The 22,436-nt window shown below is 45.8% G+C and overlaps 1 protein-coding gene and 1 pseudogene across 2 annotated transcripts in view; one reads left to right on the plus strand and one right to left on the minus strand.

Moving 5' to 3' along the window:
• LOC148032571 (uncharacterized) overlaps positions 1-22,436 on the minus strand; it is a 69,479-nt gene that overhangs the window by 35,416 nt on the left and 11,627 nt on the right. For both annotated transcript variants that reach the window (XM_087683215.1, XM_087683214.1), the window contains exon 5: positions 15,871-15,996. In XM_087683215.1, the coding sequence (XP_087539341.1) occupies positions 15,871-15,996 (126 nt within the window). The remainder of the gene's footprint in view (positions 1-15,870; positions 15,997-22,436) is intronic.
• Positions 19,812-21,139, plus strand: LOC148032572 (uncharacterized; annotated as a pseudogene).

Genomic DNA, 22,436 nt, shown 5'->3' on the forward strand with positions numbered 1-22,436 from the left:
ATTTATCTTACTCAGTTAGCATACCCAGTCAGTATTTCACAGCACCTAGGATGTCACATTGAATTGCATGTCTTCGTGTGTTGCGTTATTTGCGGTGTACTTTTTCTTATGGCTTGACATATGGTTCTGGTTTATGTTTGCAGGGGTACACTGATTCTGATTGGGCAAGAGATCCTGACACCTAGCATTCCCATGGCGGCTACCTCTTTATCTTGGGCACGGCTCCCATTTCTTGGTCCAGCCGTAAGCAAGAGATGGTGACGGCTTCCACGGTCGAGGCTGAGTACCGGGCTCTCTTTGATGGTATCACTGAGGTCATCTATCTGAGGAGTTTACTCGCGGCGCTTCATTTTCCATGTGACTCTCCCACAGTTGTCTACTACGACAACCAGAGTGCCATTGCCCTTGCGAGCAATCCGATCATCACACCACAGACACAGCATGTGGGAGTCCACTCCACTTTTCTAGAGAGCAGGTTGAGCTAGACACTATTCGCCTAGAATTTGTGCCTTTATCAGATAATTTTGCAGATATCTTGACCAAAGTGGTCAACCGGCTGGTTCTTCAGTACCTGCTACCAAGGATCGGCTTGGGTACACCCTCCTCTACTTCTTCAACTTGACGGGGAGAGGGTGCTTCCCTCTTGCTTTCCCTTCCAGTTTGAGAGGGGTTGGCTTCTACTCTTGATCGTGACAGTGATGATACTTATAGTTTTTAGACATTACATTCACTAATTCTTTTATATTGTATTATCGTGACAGTGATGATGCTTATAGTTTTTAGACATTACATTCACTTATTCTTTTATATTGTATTATGGGCATTTGTAACTTCATCCGCACCGTCAGGATGACCTGATTGTAAAAGGGTACTTGGACAAGTGAACAATTCCCCTGCGAGTGCACTGTCCCAATGGCACCGTTGCATAGTATATTACATGAGTATGACATCTTGCATCTCCCTTTGCATTACCCCATGCATTGACATTCTGTTCATGTAAACATGCATCTGTGCACATTTATCCCTTTTCGGTCTTTTGGAGTGGTTGACTCTAGGATCTACCATATTTGTAGCATAACACCCTGCAGTTCTCCTAATGGCAGTTTCCCTACCCTTGCTTGCTTGCTTGTTTTGCTTGTCTTCTAAGCCCACCATTATCTTTTTTGCCTTTCCACATATTCACCACATGATTGGCACATACACTCACTTATTCTCATCCTTAGGCACTTATCCTAGTCAGTGCGAGGGATTGGTCTGCTAGTTTTGTGCTTGACTTGGGTTTAAAACTCTCTATATCTTTTCCTATCTATCACTTAATCGACTGCTGCCCCTATATTACTTATATATTTTCAAAATATTTCAAAAAAAAAAAGTCCATTGATTTCATCCGCCTTTGTAGGACTTGGTAGGCCCTTGGGCAGCCGCCAAGCACCCTTGGTCCGATGCCCTGGCCTCTCTGGGGTGATCACTTGGGCTCCCTTGGTAAGATAACCATCGCCTTTGTAATCTTGGTAGACCACTGGGCAGCCGACATACACCCTTTGTCCGATGCCCTAGCTGCTTTGGGGTGGGACGCCTTGGGGTAAATCAAAATTTAGGTTGGCCTACTTTTCTCGCCCTATTTTGGGCTTGAGAGAGGGTGTTGTGCTAAGAATTCCTCTTACCCACTTAAACAATCCCAAAACATGCTTATTTTAGGCTTATTTTTTATTTTAGGTTTATTTTAGCCAAAACCCTAAAACGGAGAGCGGATCGAGAGAGTTAAGTGAGAGAGGATCTAGAACCCTAATTTTCTATAAATTGGTAGCCAGCCCTCCACTCTTTCCTCTAATCTTGTTTTTGTAGGTTTTAGGTGTTATTAGCTTGCTGCCCACACCCCGTTTGCGGAGGACATCTCAGCTCTTGCTTCCCATCAATGTTCCCTACAGTCTGGCACCTGTTTCCAGCCCTCCACATGCTGATTGCTGCTGTTTCTGCCTGGAGACTAACTGCTGATCATCTGCACTGTTGTTCTACAGCCTGCCACGTCAGCAAACTACTGCATTTGCAGGCCCCAACTGCCGCCCTGACAGTTTTCTCTCCCGCTGTAGTCGCTGTAGTTTTTCTCTCTTCTGCAGGCTGTCCTGCCTGCGTTTTTAGTCTTTTTCTCTCACCTACTGCTTGCGTTTTTAGTCTCTCTCTCTCCTGCAGGCTATTCTGCCTACGTTTTTAGTCTTTCTCTTGCCTACTTCCTGCGTTTTTAGTCTCTCTCTCTAGTCAGTGCTGTCTGCATCAGATCCAGCTTCTCACTGCTGCATTTGTTGGTGTTCGACATCCGGAGGCTGCTTTGCTGGGATTCGGGATCCGTTCGCAGTACGATACACTTTCTTGCTCATTACCCCTACCCTGATCCTTGAGATACAGGAGTTCGAGGTTCAGTATTCATTCACTGCATAGTGTGTTTGCTGCATGAGCATCGTATTATTAGTAGTCATATCATTTCATTTATTAACTGTGTTCATTGTCTCTGAGTTACCCTAACCCTAACTGTGTTCTTTTATCAGTCTGTGCTTTGTCGTACGGTTCTTGTTTATGCTTCTGTGTTAGGGTATTTTCTTTACAGGCTTTTCACAAAGTTCTATAGTTGTACAACCTGTAAGTATTGATAGGTTAGAATCTGATTCATGCCATTTTAGGGGTCCAGAATGGGGCTATACCCTACGGGTAGAGAGGTGAAGCAGTGCATCCCTCTCGTTTCCCAATCTCTTTGAACCAACTGCGGCATGGGTCTACTTCGGCTTGGGTATCTCTGCATAAAGTTGGATATCCAAGACCAGACACTAGAATACTGTCAAGAGACCTTGTCCATTAAGGACCCTGATCTTAGGTCGATCCTAGTGGGTTCGGCCACGAACGTTCCGTTGCGAGGTGGACTCAAGAAACCCTGGGCGACAAACCCCGTAACATTCCATGGGAATGCCCAGTAGCATCGTTTAGACTCGTCTCTCAATGGACCGCTAAAAACGTGCTTGGACGGTTGATAGGTGGGCATGTTACACAATTCAACTCATCTAAGGCTCCATAGTTGGTTGGCACACCATTTTGGCATCCCAAAACCGAAACCTCAAGACAGAATTGTTTCAAGAACTCCAAAATGCATTTTGAAATTGTTATTTTTAAAATAAATAAATAAAATAAATTTGAGGTTTTAGTTTTAGATTTTAGTTGGTTGTTTAGGGGTAGGGTAGATGGGCCAATAGAGTCACAGTTAAGGGTCCCATTAAATCTTTTATTACGGATCTTTGAAAATACTTGTAGGTTGTTGTAGGGCTCTTTGTTCATGTTGCCTAGCATGATGAACTCCTCATTCTATCTAAGGTTGGACATATCTTGCCAGGGGTGTTCACATGGCTACATCTATGATCTTTTTTTTTTTAAAGAAAAAAAATTATATTAATAACACCTCGGAGAAATCCCCTTGACGTAAAAATAGAAGGTACAAGGAACTTTGTAAATATTGTTTAAGTACATCATAAATACAATGGTTGTGTGAACAGCCAATCTGGTATTTTATAGTGCCAGACCATTTGAGGGGCCATATGGAAAAAAAGTGCATGAGTCCTAGATCTATAGGAAGGCCTTTCTCCTCCTCATCCTCTCACAGCTCCTTGCGATCTCTTCCATCTTCTGCAGAGAGTGTGAATGATCTTTGTCCAAATCCTCAAAAGAGTCTCTGCTATGCATGCATTCTGAAGGTCTAGCTTGACTGCATCTCGAAGTCTAGATGTACCAAGGTACAATACTAGCAATATGCTCCCATTTGTGGCAATGTCTTTGGGTCCACTGTGGCTACAAGTCATTTGGAGTGGGATCTTTCTCAGATGTTGATCAATGATGAGAAAAGAGAGACTCCCCTAAACATCCTCATAGTCACATGCTGGTTACCTAAGTTGCGCCCCCCATGCCCCTCCCCCCCCCCGCTTTCCATAAAAAAAGTCATGACCATGATCTCTCTTGTATTGTGAAATATCATCCTGAGGATTTGTTAAGCTAAAAAGGTGCATTAGAAACTTAAAAACATTAACTAGCTCTTTAAAACAACACCAAACTAAGGAAAAAACTCCCTCGTCGCATTCGCTGCGCTTGAACCCCCCGCCATCGCGCCAGCTCCCCCGCCTCTATCTTGCTACTCCCCCATCCGCTTCTACCCCTGATTGACCCCTCTCCCCTGCTCGACGCCCCCTACGTGACCCTGCTCGTCGCTGCCTCCACCCCTGTCCGACGCCGCCCCTATGCAACCTCCCATAACGCCGCCCCGCCCCTGCTTGCCCACGCTACTTGCTTGCCCCCGCTTGGAAACCCCCCCTCCCCCCCCGCGCCCGTGATTTCCAGCCAGGCAGACACACCACCTGTTTTGAAAACAGTAACGTTCCTCCCTCCCCCCCCCACCAGTTGCTCCCTCTCTTTGCAGCAACTCCCCCCTCCAGTAGCACAGCAGCGTGATAGGTAGGTTCCCAGCAAGGAGCCGCAATGGAAACCTCTGGTCAGACGCCGGCGCATTTTGTTAGTTCCCCCCATTCAAACACCTTGCACATCATCCTCTCTGAGGAACAACTCTTAGCCGTCCGTGCCACAGAGCTGGAGTTGAAAGAAACAACGATTTTTGGTCAAGTCGTTGGACACTCCCCATCGAGGGCAGCTGCGGGATTGGCTCCACTCCACACTGCGCATTGGCATAGCACAGATCGCGGAAGCAGTTCTCATGGGCTAAGGGATCTTCATGGTTCGACTCACCTTTGCAGACGCAGCTCATGAGTTAGTAGAGAGCTCACCTCCACGAAGGGGATCATTTACATGGTTTCCTGGTATAGCGGCTTCACAGTGGAGACATTTGCACTCCATAACAGATTTCTCAAACATCTAGTCACCTTACTTTTCGCTGGACTTGCAGTAGAGTACCGCCAATTAGTGGACTTTGGATGACTCTTCGGCACAGTTCTTCTTGCTCCTTCACGGATGCAGCGACAGCTGCTGCAGGAGTCTCGAATGTACGAGTGGCCATGAAAGACACAAAGAGTATACCAAAGTTCTTGGAGATTGAGGCAGGAGATCACTCCTTTAGGCAACAAGTCATTGTGATTGGGCAACCAGGGCAGTGTCTGCGGTGCCACGACTTTGGGCATCAGGTAGCAGATTGCATGCGCTTCAGAGCCAAGGCGGCTCCGTCAACAGGCCCGCAATAAGTGGACACTGACGACTTCACATAGGTCCAGAGACGACAGAGAGGGAACCGGCAGGGGGAGCTGCAGCCAGCTCCTCAGACACAGCCTCAGCAGTAGGGAGTAGGAGGGCGAGCTACGCCCCCTCTGCAAAGCACTCCGCAGCCCCCTCCTGCCCGCCCCACTCGATAGGACCGCACTCCCCCACATCCACCACCCACACCATAGACTACCTCACCTGAGATCCCATAACCGCCGCCCCCCCCCCCCCCCCCCCCCCCACCTCCCATGGATCCCCCACTGACCTTGGCCCACACCCCCCCTTCCAAAGCCACTAGTGCTCCCCCAACACTCGCCACGTACCTCGGACCACCCCACCATCCCTCGATTTTCTTCCCCCCCACCACCCCCCTACCGAGCACCCCCCTTGATCCGTACCTAGTACAGGTGATCCCCCCCAGATCCACCCTCCCTTCTCCCATAGGAGGTGATGAGCCACACACGCCTACATCCTCCTCGCACCAACAGTCTTGCCCTCCCCACACAGTCACCAGCTTATCTGTCCCTGCCGCCCCTCACACTTTCTCGAGAGACAGGCGCAGGTGTTACCACAGGAGTTCTTCCGCGGTGGCCCGTGGTCCTACCTGAGAGTTGCAGAGTGCGGAGAGTTCCCACTACCTCTGGAGATGGGGATATTTGTGGTTCGTAAGTCAAGGAGAGGCAAGGTCCATCTACTAGCACCACTGAATGGACCAAACTACGCCTTTTTCCTTCAGTACTCTCACTCAAGGGATTGGACGACAACACAAATAGAGGAGGAGGTGAAGAGTCAGGTGGCGGACCACATCTCCCAATGGATGGGAGAAGAAGGATTAGCACTGTTTGCACAGCAGTGGCCAGACTGCATGATGGACATTAACTGGTGGGCTGGTGCCGAGGTCCCACACTTGAGCATTATCTTTAAAGCCCCTCCACATTGGAGAGCTTCGATGGATGTGATCGAGTGGGCCCTAGCACAAGTGGCCTATTTCTACCAGTGTACAGAGTCACAGCTCTTAGCATGGTTGATAGATGCATTGGTAGTACCACCTCGAGCATCTATTACCCATTGGTAGCTCGCCGTCCAGGCATGTGGCAAAGCATACTTGCATGCCCCATAGTTCTTCCTCCTCATCAGCAGCTTCCACACAGAACAGATGCTTGTTCGGTCAGTTACATGTTTTCCCATGAGTTTACACCTTGCATCCTGGAATGTGAATAGTCTCCACTACAGTGGGATACATGGTTCCAAGAAGTTGATTGTTCGGCATGAGTTGCAACCGGCCCTTGCGGGACGGATACACATCCTACTTCTGTAGGAGCACAAGCTCACTCCCGCCCAAGCCCCTCGGGTAGGGAAGGTTCTCCTAGGCAGGTCACACACCTATTGGCAATACGCCATCGGTGCCCATGACAGGAGTGGAGGCGTATGCACCTCTATTGGCCCGAGCCTTACCACCTGCACGCGGAATCATGGGGCGATTGTGGCAGGGAGGCTTCTATGGGTTAGGTTGGATACCGGGGACTCATGCCTCGGAGTTCTCAATGTCTATTGCCCCACTAAGGTTAGGGCACGCAACAGGTTTTGGGTCGAGATCGTAGTAGAACCCCCAAAGGTGGACTCCTGGATTGTTGGAGGAGACTTCAACAACTTGGAGGCCTTAGAGGACCAGTAGGGTAGAGGCAAAAACTACCAGGGCATGGTTGGGGAGGAGTAGGAGGCATGGGAGGTCTTCCTACTGGCAATAGGAGCTCCTGATGCTTGGAGAGACCCAGCTTTCCACAGGAGGAAAAGGTCGTTGGACTTCTCGTGGGGATATAGGCAGATAGGTGGAGTCTTGCTGGAGCAGTTGGACAGGTTCTATGTGGAAGAGTGGGGATGCTCTCGCGGAGGCCAGATAGGGCAGTTGGCTGGCACCATTCTGTCCGATCACTGCCCGGTCCTCCTGACACTAGATCCCTCAGCATCTTCACGATCATGTCGGATCCTTGACTGGATCTATAGGGAGAGAGAAGGTGCAGAGATAGATTGAGTAGATTTAGACTAGGGAGTGGAGTAGGAGGGACTGGGTCGCAGAGGAGGTTGCAGAGGTCCTAGCCGAGAGTCGAGCAATATTTACCAGGAGACAGTCCTAAAGGCCAGGCAACAGTGCTGGGAGGAGGAGAGAGCACTCCGGCAGGACCTAGCAGCCACGCAGAGATTATTAGAGGAGACACCAGGGGATCCCATCCTCCATGCACAGGAGGTGCACGCACGAGCAGCCATCATCGGCCTAGAAGACGGGCGCTCGGAGTTCTCATTCCACACCTCAGCAGCCTTTTGGGCAAAGAAGGGCAACATGATGTATAGGGAGTTCTTTCAAGCACACCAGCCCCGCACATTAGGAGAGCAGATATGTAGCCTTCGGGATTAGTATGGGAGGATTCGCTCTAGCCCAAACGAGGTGATGGAGATTGCCACCGACTAGTACAGACACCTCTTCCAGTTAGATACAGCCTCAGCCAGAGGACAACGTTGTAAATAGCAGGTTTGGGATCACATCCCCGCCCTCGTCACAGAGGAGATGGGGCGCTCCCTCCTAGCCCCCTTCACAAATAAGGAAATAGAGGCTTTCCATAAACAGGATGAGTAGGAATGCCCGAGAGAGGATGCCTCTCTAAGGCCTTCTTCACTACCTACTGGGAGGTGGTGAAGGACCCCCTACTGATGGCCTTCCAAGAGATTTTCATCTCAGGACAGATGCGAGGGAGTCTTTCGGCAGGCCTTATCAGACTTCTCTCCAAAGGGGGAGACCGGTTGGAGCTTTCCTAGTGGAAATTGATCACCTTATTGTCAGTGGCCTATAAGGGACTGGCAAAGATGATTAGTAGGCGACTACGCCCCGTGATTCCAGACATCATTCATGACACATAGACAGGCTTTGTCCAAGATATAGGACCATCCTAGACAATGTATTCACCTTCTTTGAGGCGACAGAGTGGGCTCAGCACAATGGGAAGAGATTGGCCGTACTACTCTTGGATTTTGAGAAAGTTTATGACAGGGTGGACTAGGATTTCCTAGAGGGCACCATGGTGAGGTTGGGTTTCCCCCAGGCTTGGATTTGCGGGGTCTTTATAGGTGGTAGGTGAGGGGAGGAGTTTCAGTTGGAGAGATCGATCCGGCAGGGCTGCCCCCTGGCCCCATACCTGTTCTTACTTTTTGCAAAGGCGATGTCTCACTTCCTCAGGTCACGTGTGAGCAGATTACAGTGAGAGAGGAGACTGAGTTGCTAGACTCAGAGTATGCAGATGATATAGCACTCTACATAGAGGACAATGAGTTGATGCTGGAGAGAGTGAGGCTGGCTCTTGAGGTGTTCTGTTCTGCAGTGGAAGCGAAAATCAACTGGTGAAAGTCGGTTGGTTTCCTCACATACCCGGACTCTAGCACGGAGTGGGGCATCCACCTGGGATTTAGATCGGCGACGAGCAGAGGGTAGACCGTTCGTTACCTAGGGTTCCAGGTGGGACTCGACATCACTCCCGCCTAGCAGTTTCTTCCAGTTTTCGATTCTGTTCGGAGGAACCTGACCTACTCGAGCATGGCCCGCCTCTCACTAGTAGGTCCAGCCTTGGTGGTTAACCAGGTCCTTCTAGCAACGGCTTGGTACATCACATCGTGTTGGTGCTTCTCCTCATCCTACACAGTGCAGCTTCGCCGCCTAGTGTGGAACTTCCTTTGGTTCAGGTTAGATGGCTCCACAGATTCCAAGGCCAAGGTGGCATGGGTGACCATCATACGGCATCGATCATGGCATCAGTCAGAGGGAGGGCTTGGTATCATAGACCCAGAGTATCAGAGCATGGCTCTCTTGGGCAAGCTAGTTGTTCGTAGCCTCACACTAGGAGGGCAGACCTAGAAGGTCCTATTGCAGGAGGATCTTTAGGATTGTAGACCGAGGCTTGGCAGTGAGTGGAGGCCGTCCCTGAGATGGATCTTCACGTCAGCCCAGATCACCCCTCCCAAATCACCTTTCCTACGCAGCTTGCTCCGTGTGTGGCAGGGCCTGCGTAAGGCCCTAATCTAGAGTCCCCAGGCTTCTAGGAGGAGATAGACCGTCAGCTGGTGATCTGGAACCCCCAGGCTTCCAGGAGGAGATAGACGAGGAGGTGCTGCTGCAAAGAGTATCAGGTTGCTAGAGAGGAGTGGAGTTAAGGAGAAGGGAGATAGATGCAACAATACCTCAGGAGTGGCTTGCTCCCGCGATATGAGAACTGATAGAGTCTGGAGAGGTATGGGCTGCTAGGTCTTCACCAGCAAGCATCCCCCTACAGATGGCAAATAGAGTGGACGGCGCTCCACCTAGGACCTTCTTCACCATACAAGAGGGGGGGGCGTCTGGCTCTTGACAGAGGGTAGCAAGATGAGGGGATAGCTGTCCTTTCATGGAGAAGGATCCACGTGATTGGCCTTCAGGGGAAGACATGGCGATTGGACCCTTTTGTCTTCTGGGAGGAGCTCAGGGACTAGCGTCTCTGGATCTGGGAGGGCAGGCTACTTGATGAGTTGCAGTGGGATCCGGGAGAGTGGTTATGGCTGGCCATTGCAGTCACCAAGCAGCCATCGAGGTTCTTGGAGTACACTGCCAGGATTGGTAGACATGTACTGATGCAGGAGGATATGGATTGGGCCCCGTCACGTAGCAAGCACTGAGCAGAGCATAGCATCACAGAGCCTTTCCGATGGACCTTCTCGCGCCGCCTATGGGATAGCTAGAGGCCGAGGAGGGTATCGTATTTCTTATTGCTAGTGGCACATGGAGGCTTGGAGGTGGGAAGTTGGCTTGCCCAGATGCAGAAGGAGGGAGGTTGTAAGCGTTGCACATAGCAGCCCTTGGAAACCCCAAAGCACTGCCTTTGGTTGTGTGAGGCGGCATAGCTCGTGTGGAGATGAGCATGCCGCATCCTTTGCCGTATAGAACCCAGCCTTGGATGTATCTCATGGGGAGCTTTCTATTGGCAGGCAATCAGCCAGGGCCCTCACCTTTTGTATGAGATCGGGATGTAGGACACGATATTCATTATCGAGACAGGGTCGTGCACAGTGGTTGGTTTGGAGGCTCTACCCATCCGCCAGGTAGTAGAGCCCACAGCAGACCGCTCTGAGGTATGGGAAATCATAGGGAGTCTTACTGGTTAGCATATCTAGAAGGTGCCGTGTCAGGAGGCTTTTGACGGAGAGAGACTTCTAGTACATGTGACCTTAGCAGAGCTCTGGACCTCCATCATCCACTCCCTCCGCGGCAGATGGGATCAGGTCCAGGGCGAGTCCAAGGCTCGTCAGGAGCTCCATTGTCATTTCACACGCACTTGGGGCGGCCAGGACCTGTCTTTCGTGTCCTACCACTAGCAATGTGGCAAACATCTTCACCAAAACTCTTTCTCGTGACAAATTTGAAGCATTTCGCGATGCTTTAAATTTGATCTCCTTTGGTGGCCAATGATCCTTGTATTTTGATCACTCTTCACTCTAGGGGGGTTTGTTGGGTTTCACTCACGTCTACACTCACGGAGGAGTGTCAGTGATCAGTAGGACACTGGGACACTTTTTACCCTCCGTACGAGAGGTTATTTTCCCCAAACTTACTCTCTTTTTTCGTATGTGCGTATGTTACACTTATCATGTTACACACACTTTTGGGTGTGAACACCCCTTACAACCCTAAGGTTTGAGGTTTGTACTTTGTACTTTCACATTACACTCTTTCAGTCTATTGCATTGGGTGTCGTGCTTCACTCTCCATACTGTCTACTGCACTCTCAGCTGAGCTTCGATCCTCTCAACCTCTCACAGTTAAGGCTAGAATTTCCTACCAAGGTTTTATAGATTCTTTTGTTGTGAAAACCCTTGATGAATGCTTTTCTCATGGCTTGGCGGTGGGTCTCTCCACAATAGAAATTGTTTAGAACAAGCTCCTCTCTTTGGAGACATAGTCTTGCATACTCTCCTCTTTTTGTTGTTTGATATTCATTAGCCGAATGATGAGGTTATCATTGTAGTTGGCCTTTACGAAGCACTTAATCAAGAGATCTTTGAGCATCTTGAATGAGGCTTTTTCATTGGTATCAAGCCCAATGAATCGGGTTCACCCCTCTTCTTCTAGGCATAATCCGAATGTTTGCACTTGCTTAGCATCACCCATAAGGTTGTTCACTTTGTAGACTTGTTCGAACTATTCAATAAAGCTAGTAAAGATTGTTCTCGATCTTATACTTATCCAACTGCTTAGTCACAAGAGGGATCTTTGCTTGATCCTTAGTCCCTAGTATATTCTCCATTCCAATTAAGAGGGTTTGAGCAATGTAAGTTCCTCCTTGAAGTATGTCTGTGTGGTCAAACAAGCATTATTGCACGAGATCCGATAACGAATCTTGCGAGGATCTTATTGCTCTAGGGTTCAACAACATTCCTTGGATGTTGTCCATCTCCGTTTGCATGTTCGTAAGCTGTTGTCCTGTATTGTTTTTGTCCATCAATAAAATAGGAGTATTTGTGCCTTGGTTCCACAGCTCTACAAGCTTTCATTCCATGGCCTCGGGGATCATATTTGAGACACCAAGGTCGGAAACATGCTGAAAGGTATCAATGGTAGCTTGGAAGTTGACTAAGGCTCCTCCATAATTTTCGGTTCTATCCATTGTGCTAGGTATGGTGCCCATGCTCTCTAACTTTACTAGCTCAATGACTTGGTTGATGAGGTTACCGACAAGGATGTTTTCAATATCTATCAGCCTACTATAACTAGGGTCTCTACTTGTTGTGGGAGATGGAAGTTCAAGTCCATTTCTCAAGCGTATGCATGTACCTCGAGGTTTTTAGGAGCCTAGGTCTCAATGATTTAGGTGGTTTCTAGGTTTCCGATCTGCGCTTGTTTTCGCTTCCTAAGTCTCCTTCACCATTTAGTTAAGTTTCTATGGACTTGCTCAATGTTTTACACAAGTTTTGTTGACTTACTCAAGCAATGACCACACGTTTTCTTAAATTCAAGTTATGTCCAAGTGCATAGTGCACAAGCAAGCTTTCTCCTTTTCTAGACAATTTGTGACTCAAGTCATTAATATCAAGATTTGGAGGGAGATCATTTTTGTATCTCCTAACCTAGGCAAGACACAATACACCATTCATGTCAAATATTAGGGCAGGCCTCCTATAGTATCAAAAGGTTTAAATCATACTAGAGTCTTATATTTTGGCAAATACCTCATTACATGAATCTCTTCAAGTGGTATGCATGTTTGCCATTTAGGATTAGGGACTTTCTCTAAAAAGACAAGCACAATGTAAAAAGTCCCAAAATTTGAAGGATGTATTTATATTTGATGCATACATAAAGTTCAAAATCAAAATGGAGAAAAAAAGGGAAGTGCCAATTGCATTTCGATGAAGAATAGAATAGTAATATAATTGTGAAACTTTTCTTTTACAATCTCTTGCAAATATGAGGTTTATGGAGTTGCATGATCTTGATAGAATCTAGAACAATTCCTTTTTTAGGAGGTGGTTTCTCTTCTTTCAAAGGTTCCTTGTTAATTATCAATGATGAGGTTTTTCTACACATGTTGGCACCATATATACTATCATGCATTGTCAATTGATTTGCAAGTCCACATGAACCATTTAAAAGTTGACTAGAGGAAAGGTAAAACCAACTTAAAGGAGTTTATTAACTAATGCAACAACCATAAACACCCTTAAATGATTACCTTCATCATTGAATTATTGTCGGCCAATGGATTTGTTAGAAGTGAATTCCCTTTATGTTTTCCCACATTATATGAGTTGGCTTTTCGGCTTATGTGCATTTCTAAGGCTTTGTCCTCTTTGGCTAAGTCTGTCCTTATGTGACAAGTGTATTATGGGGTGCAAGGGTATGTGTTGACGTGTAAGGGTGGGCTCACAAGGGTGTGCACAATGGTGAATATACTCAACTAAGTGCAAGGTGGTGCACGAGTGCACGTGTACACTGGTGCACGAGTGCACAATGATGTGTAAGGGGTATGCAAGGTGCACTAGTGCACGTGTGCACAATGCACTTACTATAGGGATGTGTGTACTAGGAGGGGTGTACTAAAGAGGGCACTAGAGTGCTAGGTGAATTGTGCACCCTAGGAAGTGCATAAGAAGTGCACTAGGGCACGTGTGCACTAGTGGGCACACAAGTGCATGTGTGCACAAGGGGTGTACTAGTGTGCACTAAGATGCATTGGTGTGCATGGGGTGCAGTGATCTCTACGTGGGGTGCACTAGGATAGTGCAAGATGGTTGCACTAGTACACGTGCACTAGGGTACAATGGTGGTGTAGTAAGAGTGAGTGCAAGTGTCTGTGATGGTGTAGTGTACACTAAGGGGTGTGTACATGGGTGTATGTATTGTGCAAGGTGTGAGGGTGGTGAACTAGCATGCGTGTGCACTAGTGGTCACCCAATGGGATGCGAGGGGATGTGCACATGACATGGTGCAGGGGATTGGACAAGCGCACTGTGCACTCGTGCACCAATGCACATGTGTGCAATGTGCAAGAAGGATGCACACAGGATGTGCACAAGAGATCATGCATACGAGGGCAAAGGGTTATTGTACAAGAGAATGCACAAAAAGGTATGTGCACAAGACTAGTGCATTAGTAGTTCAAGACAGTGGGTTGGCTCTAAGTTAAGTGCAGGGCACATGCACTATCTGTTCCAAGAGGGGTTCGGACCACCATCCAGGGTGATGGACATCCTAGATCAGCGTTGCTTGGACTCTTCCTTTTGGAGCCACACTGGCATAGAGATCACCTCTTACAGCCCCAAGGGAGGTATCTTGGGGATTCACGGCAACACACCCTTACTGACTTTTTCAGAGCTGTAGTTAGACCTAATATCTCATAGCATACCCCAAATGGAATCATGGCTCCACCCCAAGGAGTCCCCTTAGACAAAGCCACATAGAGATGGATAGCCAGCTGGTCCATGTCGCTGCTCGAGGCACCACCAGAAGAAACAAATGATACTAGCATGTCATCCAGCAGCTCTACCTTGGCACTTCAGCCTATCCACGTTGGATAGACCCATGAGAGGTATCTTGGGATGATATTGGTCCCCAAATCAGGTTCACATTGTATTAGATCCCTAGTGCCATTTTAGTATTTTTCAATTATTTGTTGTTTCCTAGCTAGATGTTTCCTTTCAAATTACAGTTTTTTTATTCTACTTAGGAAACATGACAGTTCCTTGAGCTGCAGATGTATTTATTTTTGTCTCACAGGCCAATCTGGCCTTTTGTAAACGTCAATACAACTTTCTTTCTTTATTCTATTTATCTATCTTTCTGTATGTGAGGATCACTAAGTGCCCATCCTAATCGTCTCAGTTCATTTAGTCTCTGGTCACCACTTAGGGCACCCAACAGTAGCACAGTCGATCACTCCACTGCACATTACTCTGCACACTCCAGCACTCTCTGCACTGCTTGTCTCACATGTGGCCACCGAACTCTAGTAAACTATAGTGTTCCCCAATCTTGGCTCTACAAAGGCTCCATTGGCAAAGGAGAAAGCATACTGCTCAGCATGAACCCGGCACACTTCAACCAAACAGCCCTTTATTTGTGGGCTCAACCTGTCAACTAGTATGGATTAGACTTGTGATAATTCATGTTTTGCATGCCATTTCCTAAAAGGACTAACATTCAGTTCTGTCTAGTTTCCAAAGTCATTCCAAATTAGGTAGTAATACTAACTCTAGGATTTGATCAGCTTGGATCAGCTGAACACCACTGGGTGACTAGATGCTATACAATGCACTCGTTCCAAATAGGCCACACAAATGCCAAAATTATTGCATCTTGCTGTCTATGTTCTCCCTGGACTGCTGCTTGTGTCCTGACAGTGGTTATATTAGTCATGTGTACTTAGGAGCACCTGTACTTGGCTGCTGTGTTGTTAAGGGATCTGGGCTCATCTAGTTCTAACCAGATATATGTTAGAAATGGAGGTTAATTCTATAAGAAACTCACGCGAAATTTCTCATGAACGATTATCATGACACCAAAATGCCTCATTGCAGTTCCCCGAGCATAAAACAACTTGAACCCATGGCAATGGATAATCCTGCAGCCTGCCTACTTCTTTGTGACCCTTCTGCTCACCAGCACAAACAACATCCCATTCATTTACATGCAAAACATGCCACATAGCATGTTTTTTTTGCAAGAGCAAACACCACAGACATTCCAAGTGGCAATCTTCATGTGTATCTTAGAAAAGGAGAGTGCAAATAAAACAAAAGTTAATAGCTTCTAAAGACCAAATACTCAAGCGATGGGAGAGCCTTCAATGATTTTGTGTAATTTAAACTTGTATGCTGTGTTGAATTAAAATGAAAGGAAATGTATTCATTGGGCATCATGTGTTAAAGCCGAGTAAAGGTGAGATTAGTATCAAATGGAAGCACCTGTGGAATTTTGATCTGTAAATCTAAGATTCATTCAAAATGGTAAATGTCAATAGCAGTTGAACTTAATTCAGATAGAATACTAAGTAAGTCACTGAGTATTAATGCAAGAAGCCTTTTCTATATCACTAGACAGATGAGATGAGAAGTAATCACCTCTAATGGCCTAGAGAACCTTGATGTTGATGCTTGTTTGTAAATGTAAGAATTCTCTATGTCTCCATAGCTCCAAGCATCAAACGAATACATAATGACATCAAAATGAGTTGCTGCAACTTCAACCTATCATCATAATGACACCCAAAGATATTACACAACTCTGTTTTAGTCTCTCCATTTTCATTCCTGTCAAGCCCAAGTTGCAGTGTGTACTTTGTAACTACGATGCCTAACCAGTAAATGCATGTAATTATTTCCTTTCCGGTGAATAATATCTACAAATCTAAATTTTGATCATTAATATTCATATGCTACTGAAGAATCTGAAAATTCATAGCAGCACAAGGCCTCTTTCTTCTTCTATCTAGAGTACACAACAATGGCAAGCCTTGATACTGTGTCACGAACAAATTACTGTACATATCTCTATTGGATCGATTTCACCATTATTTACAATTTTCTGACTTTCATTTAGAATTTCTCACGCACTTTTTAGTTCTGTAGATATTGAAATTTTTAAACATCTTTGAAACATGAACCCTCTGCTTACATTTCATCTAGCTGCAAGATTGTTCCAACTGGGCATGATAAATAATGCCACTTCCACGCGGAAGAGCTTTGTTGGAGCAGGCAAAAATAAGTATTGCTACTTGGTACTTTCAGTGAAGTTCAGACTTGTCAACCTTAGGAACAATCCAACCTCTGAAAAACAGTTGCCCTATCTGATCTCATGTACCTCAGGCTCGTACAGAAGGTGGCAGTCCAAGCGGACCACCCCATTGAACTTTCCTCTGCTCTTCAAAAGATTCTGCAGGCTCCTCTTCTCACTAACTATTGCAAATCCAAAGGACCGCTATATGCTGACTACTATGCTGGCTCCACTAATTAGTCTCAAAGAAGAGCAAAATGTTGACTAGAATACTTTGATCCTGGACAAAACCTATGTGTGTCGTAGATATTCTCTTGAAGAAGGCTAGAGTGCGCTAAGATGATGATCTTGCCAATGTGTTGTAGGAAACTGACAAAATCATAAGAGGTCGTTGACTCCTACCAATCTCCTCCCTTGAAAAGTGGACAAACTGGCCACAATAACAGGCTGGCCAAAAGTGAGGCTCTCCGAGAAAGCTGTCAACAAAGGGGACGGGGACTTCTCCCCCTAAAAAGAAGGGATAAGGGTTTGGCACTCCATCCTCTCCTAGGAAGTTTTACTTCTCTTGAGTTTGAAAGGCTTCCAACATCTCCTGATTAAAAAAGGGGTAAGGAGCAGGTGCCCCATCACCTTAGTCACCAAAGATGGAATGCTTGCCCACACCTCCTCACTGCAATGAGGTTGCTCTCTGAGAGACTGGTTAGTCTCTTGCATAATCTGTAGACATAGCCAGCCCAATGATCTCCTCAGAATAGGCCTGCACTCTCGTCTCTGAGACTGCAAATCTGATCTGTTGGGGCCTAAGGGCGGTGCACCTAGAGAACTCTTCACACATGGTGTCCCCTTTCAAGCCAAGATCTCATGTGTACAAGAAAGGAGCCCTCAAGAACACCATTTCCAATATCCATAAAACCTGCTCCAGTCTCTGCTCTAATGTTCTTGCACCTACAAGCACTGCCTCATTTTCTCATTCTCATGAATTGAATCAAGAATATGGCATCACATCTAGTAAGCCGTGATCAAAGAAAGTGATGCCGAGAAGACACATCACATCTAGTAAGCCGTGATCAAAGAAAGTGATGCCTGCAAGTGCCCCACTCTACCAGCCCTACTTGTGAACCGAGGACATGGGAGGCTTGCACTTTGGTTCATGGGAGGCTAGTTATAGGACACATGTCTGTGTTTCCACTCATATAGACTATTCATATTCAGCCAAATCTACCTATTGCTTGGGGACTTTTTTGACTCTAACAAAACTATCAAGCAGTAGTACATTGTACACTAGCGACCTATGTAGAACTAAATCTGTTGGGACCTAAGGGTGGTGCACCTAGAGAACTCTTCACACATGGTGTCCCCTTTCAAGCCAAGATCTCATGTGTACAAGAAAGGAGCCCTCAAGAACACCATTTCCAATACCCATAAAACCTGCTCCAGTCTCTGCTCTAATGTTCTTGCACCTACAAGCACTGCCTCATTTTCTCACTCTCATGAATTGAATCAAGAATATGGCATCACATCTAGTAAGCCGTGATCAAAGCAAGTGATGCAGAGAAGACACATCACATCTAGTAAGCCGTGATCAAAGAAAGTGATGCCTGCAAGTGCCCCACTCTACCAGCCCTACTTGTGAGCCGAGGACATGGGAGGCTTGCACTTTGGTTCATGGGAGGCTAGTTATAGGACACATGTCTGTGTTTCCACTCATATAGACTATTCAGCCAAATCTACCTATTGCTTGGGGACTTTTTTGACTCTAACAAAACTATCAAGTAGTAGTACATTGTACACTAGCGACCTATGTAGAACTAAATGGACAGGCTCGTTCATGTTTGGCTACTTTGGAGGGTTATGCTTCCATTTTGAACCCTTATTAGGATTATGTCCATCTCCATACATTTCATTGGGAGCTCTTGATGTAAGCTTAGGATTCCTAGTCTAGGGAATATTATCTTTATCTCCAACACCTAATAGATCAAGTGTGGGAATTCCTATTCGTTGGGGCAGATTATCCTCATCTCCAATAACATCAACTTTGGTGGAGGCTTCAGCCTGAATTAGAAATAAAATGCCCCAAATAGCCATTGAGACACTCTTGGTTGGTTCATGTAGAGATAGGGACATATGATTCCTAAATCACACACGTCTTCAATAGCCCTGATGAAAGGGCTGCAGGTTGGAGGACTTAAAAAGGGGATCCACAATAGAGTATGTGTTAGATTAATGTATGTCTACTCTATAGCCTTATGGGAGTGTGGTTAATGTTCAGTAGCTTTATGCAATTGTAATTTGTTACATCTCCTTGAGCTTTTTCTTTTCTCGTTGATGCATCTGATGCATGTCTTTGACACGCCTGCCTTTATGTATGACTGAGTTTAGGACCCGTGTCTAATCTACTAGCAAGGGAAGTTCTAACTAGTGTCACTTGCCAAGAGTAGTTTAAGATGTTGAGCCTTGCCCATGGAGCATGAAGTTTCCATATGAGCCATGCCCATGTTTAAGCCAGTGATATTGTGAGAGGTAGTGAACTTCACTAGGGCCAAAGAGCTAGAGCTAGAAAGCAAGTGCAAGTACAACTACTTTGACCCAAAGCCTCATCTAGAGCTAGAGAAAAAAAGAATTTGGAAAGAAAAGAAGTGCTGAGTAAAGAGAAAAACCCAAGGAAGACATGTGTAGCTGAAACTAGCCTTCCTTCTCGGATATAGTGGCAAATAACCTGATTTAACACTAATCACAGCAAGCATAAAATTCACATAAACTGAAAATGCAAATATTACCACTTTAATCTTGGACATTGGACTGTTAAGAGTTGGACATTCCTTGGACAGGCAACAAGGTACAGCAGTTATCTCCACGTGGCAGCTGCCACATGTTAGGCAAAGGCAGATTGTAGGTCTGGTTGGCCAGTTTGCTGACCGGTCGGCTGCATTAAATCCAGCCGAACTTGCTATTTCCGGGTCTTTTTGGCTGGCCTGTTTATTGGTCTCGGTTTTTGCAGTCTTCTTTAGTTGTGCTCCCAGTGTTCAGGCTGCAGACCGTGGAGATTGCCCTCGGGGCTGACGGAGATTGAGATCTTTGAGGTGGAGACATACACAGACATTCTCTCTACACCCGTGTATATTTTTGCATCCTTATATAGCATCCTTCACTGCAGATTTTCTGTGTTTCACTGTCTCTTTCTCTCTTTGTGTAAATTGTGTGAAGGCATTTCGGCTTGTAAAAGATTACTAGGCTTGCAAAAATTTAGTGAGGGGTTAGGGAAACCCTGGAAATTTGCAGGAATCACAGAAATTGCTCTGATTTGACAGTTCAAAGTACAAGCTGAGTGGCTTTACACAGAGTGTGTGAGAGATGGATAATGTAGACAAATGCAAGCATCAAACCGTGGAAAATGAATATCTGGGAGATGAATATGATCAAGAACTAACACAACCGTCCATGGAAGCAATGTTCAACACCCCTTCTAAGAACACACGGTACAAGACGTATGGCCATAGGATCCGTGATTGGACCGTCTCCCCAGCATCTGACAGGCATGGAAAAACCTCACGCACCATGTATGAAAAGAAATATGAAGAAATTCATCTCATGATTCGCTCTAAACTAGGAATTATGAGACAAGAATTGGAGAAAGAAATACGAGAGTAGTTCAAAGCTGAACTAATAGTAAATCAGAGAGCAGAAATGCAAGACATGCAGACAAAGATTAAGAATGACTTACAGGCACAAATGTTGTCCGAAATGCATATGCTGAAAACTGAAATGCTGAAAGTTGTAGATGCCTACAAATCTAAAATCTTAGAACTGGGGGGGAGAATTGAATATATTTAAGAAAAAAGAAATGAACATGCAAGAAGAATTACAAAAAGAGAAAGTGGCTTTGAAGGCATGTGAAAGGGAGGTTCACTCATGGGTAGAAGTGGCAAAGACAACACAGAAACAATTAGAAGAAGCCAGCCCATGGATTGAGATGGTAAAAAAGAATAAGGGAACATCAATGAATGAGACTGAAGTAATGAATGCTACCTTGGAAGAAGAAGCTAGGAGACGGGCTAGGGTTTTACATGTACGGTAGTAGGATGGGAGGAGAAGAGCAGCCCACAGGAAGATGCTAAGACACTTGCTGACAAAATTGGGGCTTCAGACATACCTATCGTCAGTGCTTGAAGAGTGGGGAAAGAGGACTCTAAGTCCAAGGCTCTAATTCTTTACTTTGGAGACATAGAGAAAAAAAAGGCCTTCCTCTCCAAGAGGAGAGCCCTCAAGGGTGAGAAGATTTATTTGATGAGAACCTTACCCCAGCACAAATAGGGCATCGCAGAGAACACATGCCCAAGGTATTGGAGGCTTGCAAAGAGGGAAAATGGGCTGTTTATAGGGATGGACGAGTCATCATCACTGACAAAAGGACTTCATGACAGTACGAGGCCTATGAGACACTTTGGATGTCAATAAGGAATTGTAATGGAGCCCTACACTTGGATGCTAGTTACTTTGAAGATAGCTTCCGAAACATAGATATAGCAATGTATACAGAAACACACCAATGTAAAGGTAGCTGACTACTAGACATGCGGGGATACAGGTGGGAAAGTGCATTTCATCCAGCAGCTAGAAAACCAGGAAGCACTAGGGGTTCTAGAGGTGTGGTCATACTATACCGGGAAGACCTCAAAGGGATAGTGCAAGTAATGAAAAGAGATGATGATGCATGATATTTATGGATTAGGATACATGCAGGAAAACCACAGGATATATTCATCGCAATATGCTACTTTCCTCTTGCAAATTCTACCTATGCCACACGAGATGGATCCCCCTTTGATGTACTTTATGAGGATATCATGAGATATGCTAGCATTGGGGACATATTATTAGTAGGAGATTTTAATGCACACACTGGAGATAGACAAAGTGACTTTTATATGCATGATAATGCCATGTTCAAAGAGATCGACATAGATGAAATAGGTCTACGTAGGAGAGCCCAGGATAAAGAAGTGAGTACCTATGGGACACACCTATTGACTTTGGGAAGTGCACATAGACTAGCCATCTTTAATGGTTTGCCACAATGGCCAGGATCTGACAATTTGACATGTTGGAATCACAAAGGAGAGGCAAGTACCGTAGACTACTTGATAGGCTCACCAGCATTGATACCAGACATCCAAAACTTTAAGATATCTAAGAGACCAATTGGCATAGCAGTAGATCATGCTATTTTGTCACTCATGCTCTCTTGTGTACATATGAAACATGAAACATATGCTAGTGGTCTTAGGTTTTTAAGATTTATTGCACTAGGCAAGTCTCCATGCAGCATGTCTAGATTATAAATGACTAAGTGATATATGTAAAGGATAAAAGTTTTATGTTTAGACCATGGGGCAAGAATCCCATGACACCGTGGCACCCAATTGAAGGTTAGAAGCTTTGCTGTAGTATTGAAATTGTATTTAGTTGAGCATTACAACAAGAATGTCTTCAAATAGTAAGACGGGATCAAGCAGGGATGATGCCTCTCAATGTGAAAATCCACAAAGTGTTAAGGGAAATATATGCTTAATCTTGGACAAGGCATGCAGCATGGGTAGTAAGTTGATAATGTTGGTTTAGACCAAAATATGGTCCTTCTAGGTCTCTTGAAGCTGATGACTAGCAAGAGGAAGAGGAATTTTATGAACAATTTAAAGCTCCACTAAGGACAGCAGCTAAAATGTTTGTGCAATTGGCAAATGGTCCTCAATTCATTCGCTTTTTGAGCTCCTTATATAGAACAACAAAGGCAAGAAGAGGAAATCATCTTGAAAGAGCTTTGGAATAGCAAGCTACTCCTTAGATTTTGGACATTTTTATTTCCTGAGCCCTGTAGCCAGGCACGTCTGAGTTGAGAGCAACTTCTTGGCCATGA

Source organism: Lygodium microphyllum, chromosome 8 (assembly GCF_053477565.2).
Source record: "Lygodium microphyllum isolate KBCC chromosome 8, Lygodium_microphyllum_v1.1.10, whole genome shotgun sequence".
In the NCBI taxonomy this organism is placed as follows: Eukaryota; Viridiplantae; Streptophyta; class Polypodiopsida; order Schizaeales; family Lygodiaceae; genus Lygodium; species Lygodium microphyllum.